The 10212-nt window shown below is 51.6% G+C and overlaps 1 protein-coding gene across 1 annotated transcript; it reads left to right on the top strand.

Moving 5' to 3' along the window:
* The first annotated feature begins 1685 nt into the window (after positions 1 to 1685).
* On the top strand, positions 1686 to 7335 carry POLR1F (RNA polymerase I subunit F). Its single transcript, XM_072650864.1, has 4 exons — positions 1686 to 2011; positions 2157 to 2298; positions 4463 to 4671; positions 5854 to 7335. Exons 1-4 carry the CDS (start codon positions 1797 to 1799, stop codon positions 6275 to 6277), a joined length of 990 nt encoding a protein of 329 aa, XP_072506965.1. The 5' UTR covers positions 1686 to 1796; the 3' UTR covers positions 6278 to 7335.
* The last annotated feature ends 2877 nt before the right edge of the window (positions 7336 to 10212 follow it).

Raw genomic sequence — 10212 nt, 5'->3', positions numbered from 1 at the left:
TGGCCTCGCCCAGCATGGCAGAGGGCCTTCACTAGACGGACAGGCCCCTCCCTTTCTGCTCCCCTTGCTGCCTCGGATCCCTCCGCTGCCCTCCTCGGGGAGATGACCATGCCCACTTGGCCCATGAGGGGCCCTGGCCCGGCACATGCTTTGATATCCGTTCATCAGCCCGGCCCAGGGGCGCGTTCCTCAGCCGGGCAGAACCATCGGAAAGGTCCAAGTAGGTCTGCGAGGTTCTGCCCCCCGGTCCATCGGTCAACCGAGGGGGTTCTGGGTTTGGTGCGGCCTGTCCTGGAGCAGCCACAAGAGCTTCATCTGTACCGCAAAGGAGCCAGGCCAGGCTGAGGGGCACTAGGGCTCTCCAGCCCACGGGTGAGTGTGGACTGGGGGAGAGAGAACAGTCTGGCTGAACAGAGGCGGCTCTCCCGGACACTTCCGGGGCCCACAAAGCCCAGGTCTGACCGCAGCCCAGGGTGGCGCTCCCTCCGCTTCCGCACCTAGCCCCTTCCTAGGGCGCAGGCCCGGCAGCATTGATTCATTGTGCAGGTGACGGCGCGCCTGAGGACCGGATGGCCGGACAGCGCGGGGTGGCTGGCCCTCCTCGGCCGTGCCCCCTGACACGGCTGCTCAGGGCGAGGCCCGGCAGGCCCGAGTCCCCAGGGCGCTTCCCACCCCAAGCCCAGCCTTAGCCCCCGGGCGGGCTGCTCCGCCCGCCCCCAGGGCCCCCCCCCTCCCGCCACGCTGGGGGTCCTCGGCTCCAGGCGGACCCCCAGGCACCCCTCCAGCGGACCAGGTCGGGGTGCCCCCCTGCGGCCCCAAGGGGCCAGTCCCGTTCTGCGGTGCTGGGCCGCCCGTACCCACGCAGCCCAGGCCACGCCCGGCCCGGCTGCCCGCGCCCCACCTGCGTCCGTGTCCGGACCCACGTGGGGGGGGAGGTCGGGGGCTGCCTTCGCGCCCCTTCTCGGGCAGCTGGTGGTCCCCCTGACATCCCGGGATCGCGGGGCCGCGGGTTCGGACACAGGACGGGGGAAGGGCCTCCGGGGAGGCCCGCCTTCGGGATGTCCGGCCTGCTCCGCGGCGGGGACGTGTCTACACGAGGCGGACCCTGCGGTGGAGAGTATGGACGCGTACGGGAAACGTGTCCGGTAGACTGAAGGCACGTGTGATACAGACGTGGCATGACGCGTGCGTATGCGCATGCGCGTACCTAACAGCGCAGCCACGAGGTTCAGAGCTCCCAGCGCCAGGCCAGCCTCGGTCACGTGACCCTGGACGTGGCTCCTGCCTGCCTCAGTCTCCTCATTTGTAGAATGAGCGGGGGAGGGGCATGGCGAGCCTGGAATGGCGGCACCACGCTGACAGCCAGTTTCAGCACAGTCAGGCCGGGCAGGCGCACGAGGCGGCGGGAGGCGCCGGGACGGAGGCGCCACGTGCGCGGAGCGTCCCTAAGGAGGAGTCTGCGTCCATCCGGCCCCGCCCACTCCTGCCAGGTCCGCGGGGCGCGCGCACGTGACACCAGGAGGAGGAGGAAGGGGGGAGGGGAGAAGAGGCTCTGGCGCGCCTCCTCGCGCATGCTCCGTACCAATCCTCGGATTCGTGGTCCGTGGGCGCCCCCAGGCGGCCTACTCCTAACGCGCCGCCGGGCTCCTCCCGCGCCTCGTGACCCATCAGCAAAGGGGCGGGTCTCGCCGGCTCACGCCGGCCTGGCGCGCAGGCGCGGCGCCGGTTGTTGACGTCACTGATTTGCGCCGGCTGGGACCGGGTGGAGAAGAAACGGATCCGGGGCGAGCGGGCGCATGGCGGCGGCGGAGGAGGAGGCCGCCGCTTCGGGCCCCGGCTCGGGCTTGCAGCTGCCCACCTTCGCCACAGCGCGCGCGCTCGTGAAGCCCGGCTCGTGCCTGAGCGTGGGCCCGCACCGGCGGCACGTGGCGCTGGCCCCGCGCTTCCTGGGCCGCAAGCGGAGCGGCCTCCGCGCGCAGCTGGACGGGGAGCTGCTGCGCTACTCGGAGAGGTGAGGCGAGGGAGGGGGAGGGGAGGGGGCGGGCCTGGGGGAGCGGGGGCGGGGGCGGGGCAGCGGGGGGAGGCCGGCCGGGGGGGGGGGGGGCGCTTCTGGGGGGGGGCCTCGTCGCCGACCCTACCCTCCCCCTCTCCCGCAGCCTGCGCGGCGTGCCCGTGGCCTATGACAACATCAAGATCGTGGGCGAGCTGGGCGACATCCACGACGACCAGGGCCACGTGCACCTGGATATCGAGGCCGACTTCGTCCTTTTCTGCCCCGAGAAGGGTCAGAAGCTCGTGGTGAGTCCGAGGCGCGAGCCCCGCGATCGGGGGACCCCTGGGGTGGAAGGGCAGGCCGTGGGTGGTGTGGGGGGTTGCTCATCACAGTCACGAGTGGGAGAGGGTCGAGATGGGGCTTTCCCTGGCTCGGTGACTGGCACGAAGGCCCTCGGGGCCGCGCTTCATCCCCGCCACTCCTCTTCCCACGCTTCACAGAGGAGGAAACTGAGGGTCCTCCCGGGAGTGGCCGGCCCGAGGACGGGGGCCTGGGCAGTGCCAAGGCGATGCCTCGAAGGAAGGTGCCCTAGGTGGTTACTAAACCTGTAGTCTCCATTTCCTAGTCTGAAAAACCAGAGCCTCGCACCCTGACCCCTGGGCCCCAGCTTTCAGGGGGGGCTGAAAGGACCCCTGCTGTTTTGTCCCCAGGTCTGTGGGTCACGTGGGCCATTCAGTGGTCAGGCCAGTACTTGGCTGTCCCGGGGCTGATCCCCTTTTCCCAAACCTTGCACTCCCATTATCTATTAACATTTGTTAAACCCATATTACGTGTCAGCTACTTGGCAAAGTGCTGATTAAAAGACCCCAAAGGCTCGGCCATGTGGGTGTGAACATGGGCATGCCAGGAGCACAGTGTGGTTCCTACCACAGTGATCGGGGAGACGTCGCCAGAGGGTCCTCAGGATGAGAGTTAATGACAGCCTCCGGGAAAGCCACAGATTAAAGGCTGGTTTGGACTAGAGCTCCTGAAGCCTGGAAAGGGGGGGTTAAAGCCAAACGGTGAAGGACCCCAAGTCTCAGAGAGGTAACAAGGAGAATCCGATTAGCTCCTCTGCCATAGGGACAGACTCAAGGAAACAGCAGCCATGGAACTGACTTAGAAACTGCACCCCAACATCTGTGCCCTGTCAACTTTTATTCCTTTGGTTTGGTGTTTCCCAATGGCATGCTCTCCTGGTTCGGGCTGCATATGCTTGGCGCCTGGGTTAGAGAGCCATTGAGGAATGGATAATCTGCCTGTTCTGGGGAACAAGTCTCACATCGCTGGGGCTGCTTCCATTTCCACGTGGTCGCCAAGCCTGAGTCCTCTTTCTCTACCACATCTCTGGCATCTCTTGCCTTTCTCTTCTGGCTCATGTTCGGGAGGAGGCTTAGCAGGGCTGGTCTCCCCACAGAGAGCTTGTTTCTTTTCTCCAGTCAATGTTTATGCCTGGTTGGAGTACAGAGCTCTGGTCTTGTCACACCACTGGCCTCACACCTTCCATGGCTCTCCATACCCCATCGCTGGCCAAGATTCTACCCTTAACGGTGACATGGATTACTGGCATGCAGATGGCATCAGAGCCCCTTGCCAGGAGACACTCTCAACCGTTCCCCCCATTTTACAATAAATTTTACAATAAAAACAAGTCCCTTTGCCTCTAAGGCCTGGTTGGATGTCACCAACTGAGCCTATGCTGCTCTGCCCCCACCCCACATGTCTCTTTCCTCTATAATGTTACTCATACCTAAAAATCCTTAACTCTTCTGCTCCCACTTTTCTCTATTAACCCCCAACCCCACCCCAACTTCTTTGTGGGAGTAGGGGCTTTCTAGTAAAGCATGAAAATGAAAGAGAACAAACTTAAATATTATTTTAAAGCTGGAGAATGTGTTTAGCTTTGTAGACAGCTGGCTAAAATGAACATATTCAAGATTTCAGTGTAGGGTGTTTTACACATAACAGACATGCAGTCTTCAAACAGTCACTGCCCTTTGTATCCTGCCAAACTGATTCATTAAAGAAGGCTTTGTACACTTTCAAATTAGTTCTGTTTATGGAAATTCAGTGCAGATCTTTGTTATGAAAAACATCTGTTTTCTACCCTGCATAAGCTTCTATCAAGAGCTAGGCATGTCCAGGAGGGTTTCCTAAGGAGTTTCAATGGGGGGAGGTCAGTAGTCTGATCCCTAAGGGAATGACCCCCGTTTCTTGAGCATTTAGGAACAGTTGTAGAGGTCAGATTATGTTGTTGGGAGGAAATCTACTTAAATTTTTATTTATCAAGAGCCCACTACATTGGTCTGACTAGGTGTGAACTTTAGTCTCTCTCTAGAGGGGTGTTTATTCCTGAAGCTTATAGTGAAGCAGTCGTTCACCCTGTACCCAAAGGGCTTTCTTCATAAAGTCATGCTCTTCTCCCCCCAGGGGACAGTCAATAAGGTGGCTCCCAGCCACCTGGGCTGCTTAGTGCATGGCTGTTTCAATGCCTCCATCCCCAAGCCAGAAAACATGCTCATGGAGCATTGGCAAAGCCTACATTTCCACGTAGGAGATGAGCTGGAGTTTGAAGTGTCCCGCCTAGACTCAGATGCTGCAGGCGTCTTCTGCATTCGAGGAAAGCTCATCGTCAGCAGGTAAGTTCAGACACATGGAGTGTGCAGTTTGGAATAATACGCAGGGCGATCTTGGAGGCCAGGTCAACCTGGGGACTCATTCCATAAAGGGACAAGGTTTTCACAGGGGACTGATCCTTATTTTATCTTTTTTGGCTGCTTTTTGTTGGTGACTTAAAAAATCTGTTTTATAAACTTAAGATTTTTGGTTGGTGTAATTTAATTTTTAATCATCCAAAGTTATGAATGTAGCTTGCAGTTAAGGGAAGTACAGCCCACCCATGTGAAGGGACTTGCACAAGCTGATCCAGGTGGATAAGAGCCAGGATTTGAATCCACATCCCTTTGGCTCCAGATTGAGCACTTGTCTGTACACAGGCACAGGTTGCTGCCCCCAAGATTTTTCTCATTCTAATGGTGAGAAAATGTATCTTAGCTTTGAACTTTTAAAGTGTGTTACAGTTTGAGGGAAAAACTCTTGAGTTTGTGAAGTTTCCATACCGTCTGTTCCCAGTGCAGTGGCCTGGTCAGCTGAGCCTGAGCAGAAGGGGGCCCCATGAAATAGAAGCCTCAGGTTTCACTGTTCTACACGGCCTTCAGAGGTGGAATTGTCCAAAGTCTTCACTTAGAGATGAGGCAACCAAGGCCTCATTTTCATTTTGTCTTGGTCTATCCAGGATGCTCATTACTAGCTCAGGAACCTGCACATAGTTCATAAATGTTCCTTGTTGTGGAGACCCTCAAGGTTAGGAAACCTGTCTCATGCCTCCCTGATGATGAGCGTCAGAGTGAGTTTGAATACTTTCAGCTGAAAACTGAACTCTCCCTGCCTTGTGCCCACCCAGCCTACATTTTGTAGTCCCCAAGAGAGATTGCTTTCGTGGGGAAACTGATGGCTTTGCATTGGAAGGGAGGAAAGAAGGGGAATTGGGCATATGAGACGTGTGGATGGTTGAGGCAGGAGCAGGCCTGTGTCTCTCCCTTTATCTCATGCCACCTTACAGGCCTCCTCCCCAGTAACAATAATAATAACTTTCAAACATTGTGGTGATTTGGGTGATGGGAGGCAGTGGAGGGCCTGGGGCTGTCACCTGTCACATTAAGGTTGCTGGTGGTAGAGGGGAGCCTTCGATGCCACACTCCACCTCAGCTCTCCCAGGGCATCCCCTACATTCTCACTGAGCTCTGTCATGTTCTCTGCAGCTTGCCTCCTGCACTTTCCAAAAGGTCTGGGGATGCTAGCGATGAGACTGAGCCTGGAGCAGGGGGAGAGAAGCCAAGGAAGAAGAGCCGGAAGAGCCTGAAGCACCCCCATGAGGATGGTGGGCTCCCACCAACGCCAGCCGATGTGCCCTCCAATGGGGCAGGGGCACCAGAGACCAGCCCCCAGGTCCAGGAGGCTGTCAACAGACTGGAAGAGGAGCAGGAGCCCCGGACCAAAAAGAAACACCATCGAGAAAAGCTGGAGCAAGACCTTCTGTGGCAAGCTAGCGACTCAAGCGGCTATCAGAGCGACCCTCAGAAGAAGAGAAGAAAGAGGAAGAAGCACAGTGAGGAGTCGGAGGAGCCTGAGGCCCCTGAGGAGCCCAGGCCCAAGAAGAAGAAGAAGAAGAAGGATAAGGAGTGAGCCCCTCTCTGGGTCAAAGGAGGCCAGAGGAGCATCCTGAGGACACACCCACTGGTCAGGAAACAACATGGTTAGCCATGAACACTTTCATGTTCCCAGAATAAAAACCAACTCCCAGAATCCAAGGTTGAATTCCTGTCTCTGCCCAAAGATGTGGGTGCTGAGTATCATGCCTGGGCTGTGCCTGAGCCCAAGGGTCTCTGAGGCAGGGAGGATTGAAACTCACTTTGGGAGTGGTCAGTGTGCAGGGGAGAGAAGGCACAGTTAATGGGGGACCGACTCACACTCTTTCTATCGGCCAATACAGCAGGGGATAGAGAAGACACGGGCCTGTCTTCTGGTGGGAGTTTGGCTCAGGAGCAGGCAGCCCTTGTAATGTTGAGGGAATCTAGCATCATTCCCATCTTTGCTCTCATTTCTGGGCACATTAATGGTAATGGCAGTAGCTCTTATATCTGTGTTTGCTGCTGAGTGCTGGGCATGGTGCAAAGTCCTTTACACCTGTCTCGTTTGGCACTGATGCAAAACGCATTATGATCATCTCCTAGGAGATACAACAACCCTAAGAGGGAAGGGGAAAACTGAGGCTCCGAGAAGCCAAGGGGTTTGTTCAGAGTCACTCAGCTAGTCAGTGTCTGAGGCTGGATTTGAACTCAGGGCTTCTTGACTCCAGAACCAGCACCCTAACCACCAGGCCTCCTAGGCCCTAGCAACAGTCCTCAGGTTAGGCTTGATCGGGCAGATAGAATAGGGTAAAACTAGATTTCCTGAAGTATTCTTCACTTTATGGAAAGATTGTTCATAGAGTTATTTTTCTTTGTGTTCTATTTTAAAAGGCTTTCATTTTTTTCATTTCATTTAAAGAAGTTTAATTTGTGTGCAGCTTTTTTGGAGTAAGGAGGAATTTCTTGTGACAGTTAAGGTATGTGTATATTGTAATTAAAAAAACTAAGTTCTTTGTTTTGGGGCATATATAAATATGTGTACATAGTTTTATAAATCTCAGTATTACCAAAGTGCCTTGGAAATGGTATGCATAATAAAAAGATATTCTTTTATTTTGTTGAACTTGTTTTTTGCACTATAAAATTCAGTTATTTAGTTTAATTATGTTTTAAATTCTGTGACTACACAATCAGTATCAGTAAGTAAAGATTAGGATGCAGTTTGGTTTCATTTTGATAGTGGAATTATATTTGGCTTTTATATTATCTGAATTTTATAAAAGGTTATCCATCACTCCCATGAGTTAATGTGAGAATGAATTCATTATCTTTGTTCTCAGCTCCAAGTTCACAAAGGCTGATGAGTTATTCATCTGATGACCTTTGTGCCAAGGCCTTCTTAGTTTGGATTTTGAGAAGAAAGGATTTTGGAATGCCCTATAAAGGGCCAGCATAGCCATAGTCTTCAACAGGAGGCTGACTCCTCTGCCATGGTCAGTTGTGACCAGGCCCAGCATTTTTACTTAGGGATCCAGACATTCAGCTGCAGAGAACATTGTGCATTTCTTTTATGGAGGTAACACCGTGGCCGGGATGATGAAAATCCCTTGAGTGAAATCCATTTGTTTCCTCCCTGCAGGTGAATTCTTTCCTGACAAATTCAGGAGTCACAGATGCCTTTCACCTGAGGACCTGGCTTTGACTAGACTTCGCTCTGTTAGTCACTTTGTGACTTTAAGTAACTGGTATTCCTGCTGAGCCCCTTGACTCATTTGTAAAATAAAGGCATGGACTAGGTGACCTCCAAGGCCCCATCCAGCTGTGACCCTAAAGTATTGACAGGTCATCTGGGCAATAGTTACTTTGGGATACTAAGCTGGTCTGGGCTGGTCCCAAGAATATTTGGAGAACCAGCAGGTTCATCATAAACATTTGCAGTCTAACCTGAAATGTAGACCCCCAAAGAAGTCAGCATATGGGAGGGTATCAGGTAGTTGAAACCCTAGATCACTAAGATGGAGGAGAGGTTCGCTGTCAGAATCAGTGCTGGCTTTTAAATACTGGTTAAGATTAGTGGGCATGCTATTAAGGTTAACTTGCTGACTTCCTTATGGCAAGCTAAGATCTAGGGAAATGAAAATCTTGAAAGGAGGGAAATGTCAGTCATGTTTCACTAAATCTATAGTAGCTGTTGATTGTAAAAATAATCCCTACTGCCTTATGATTTTAGTGAGGAAAATGTCAAATTAGTAGTCTTTTATTTTTGTGATTTTTACTAAATCTGATGGTTGTGGTTGAACTCATTATAATCTAATCACTAAACAAGCAGAAGAGTTATTGGATATGATTCACTTCAGGCATTTTTGACCTTGGGCAAATATAGCTGTGTAACTGTAGTAAGAGGGTTTCTATATTTATAAAGTTGTAATTGTGACAAATTAATAGTGAGTAATAGTAGTATTCATGGAAAACTACTTTGAAATAGCAAATGGCAGTAGCAAATTACTCTAGATCATATTTTTCTTGTTTCTAGAATATTTTGGCTAGGGCTTCTGCCAACTTCGCTGTTTTAGAATAAACAAATTACAACTGTGACCAAAATGAAGAATATACTGTATAGAATTTACGACAGGAGGTTTGTTTGTCCTCTGCCATCAGCCTAAAGCAAGGCGCGGTTCAAATGTTGGGTTCTTGGCTTTCCTGTAAGTCTGGACAGTATTGCCTTTAATCCCAGCCTGGGGTCTTTTTATGTGTCATGTACACATTAGGAAGATTCTTGCCTAGAAAGGCTAATAGCAGGAAGGACCTACACAAGCGAGACCAGGGAAACCCAACCAACCAATAGTGACCTCAGATGTCTCCACACAGATAGACAAACTGGATAGTAAGGGCAACCAAAGATCCAAACATCCAGATGTTCATTGTGATTGCATTGATGTGGGTGTTCTCCCCAGTGGTGCAGGTAGTAGTCCACACTTGGTCATCTTGGATGACTTCCATATTTGTTCGTTGCTAGGCCTGCCTTGGTTTGGGGTAACTGTTTCCAAGCAGGCGCATTCAAAGGACCTCACTGTCCTTAGGGCATTAACCTCTTGGACAACGTACCCCATCTGCTTATTGACAGTGACAAGTGCCTTTGGCAAGTATCTATCTCTCTGTTTTATGCCTCACCTGATGATTCTCAGCTAAGGTTTTCTCTGTGTCCCTTTCAAGGTATCTTGAATACTTTAGACATATTACATGGGGTGTACTTTATTGGAAGAGAGCCTTGAAAGTGGCCTTTGGCCTCACTTAATCAAAAAGTACTGGAGTAGCATTTTCTGTTCTCTACATCTTTTAGTCAGCCCTGTGAAGGTAAGGATAGGGTCCACTCGTAAATGCTGCTTGGGCAAGCCTCTTGGGGGATGTGGGCATAGTTTACCCACAAAATCATCTGATAAAAATAGGAATAGATAAATCTATCATTGGGCTCACTGGCACCTTTTTCTTTTTTTGGAATTTATTTAGTATTTTATTTTTCCTCAGTTACATGTAAAAACAGTTTTTCACAGTTTTTTGGAAGAGTCCAAATTGTCTCCCACTCTCCCTTCCTATCCTCCCCCCATTGAGAAGGCAAGCAATTCAATACAGATTATACATGGGTAGTCATGCAAAACATTTTCATAATAGTGTTGTGAAAGAAATATAAAGAAAAAAATTTTTTTTTAAAAAGTGCTTCAGACTGTCTTCAGACACCATCCAATCTTTCTCTGGGGATGAGGAGCATTTTGCATCAGTTCTTCAAAGTTGTCTTGAATCATTGCATTGCTGAGAATAACAAAGTTATTCACAGCTGGTCATTGTACAATGTTGCTGTTACTTTGTAACAGTACGCTTCAGTTTGTAGCAGCTCCTGTTAAGTCTAGGTTTTTCTGAGAGCATCCTGCTCGTTGTTTCTTGTAGCATTATAAGGGCTGGGTCTGTGCTGGCTACCGGACAGTGCTCCATTCT

The sequence above is a fragment of the Notamacropus eugenii genome, chromosome 3 (assembly GCF_028372415.1).
Source record: "Notamacropus eugenii isolate mMacEug1 chromosome 3, mMacEug1.pri_v2, whole genome shotgun sequence".
In the NCBI taxonomy this organism is placed as follows: domain Eukaryota; kingdom Metazoa; phylum Chordata; class Mammalia; order Diprotodontia; family Macropodidae; genus Notamacropus; species Notamacropus eugenii.
Note: the sequence above shows the minus strand (reverse complement) of the source record. Positions and strands in the feature narration are given on the sequence as shown.

Coding starts and splice junctions, on each gene's coding strand:
- POLR1F (XM_072650864.1), top strand. CDS start 1,797: ATGGCGGCGGCGGAGGAGGAGGCCGCCGCTTCGGGCCCCGGCTCGGGC. Junction 2,012..2,156: donor CTGCTGCGCTACTCGGAGAG/GTGAGGCGAGGG, acceptor CCTCTCCCGCAG/CCTGCGCGGCGTGCCCGTGG. Junction 2,299..4,462: donor AGAAGGGTCAGAAGCTCGTG/GTGAGTCCGAGG, acceptor TTCTCCCCCCAG/GGGACAGTCAATAAGGTGGC.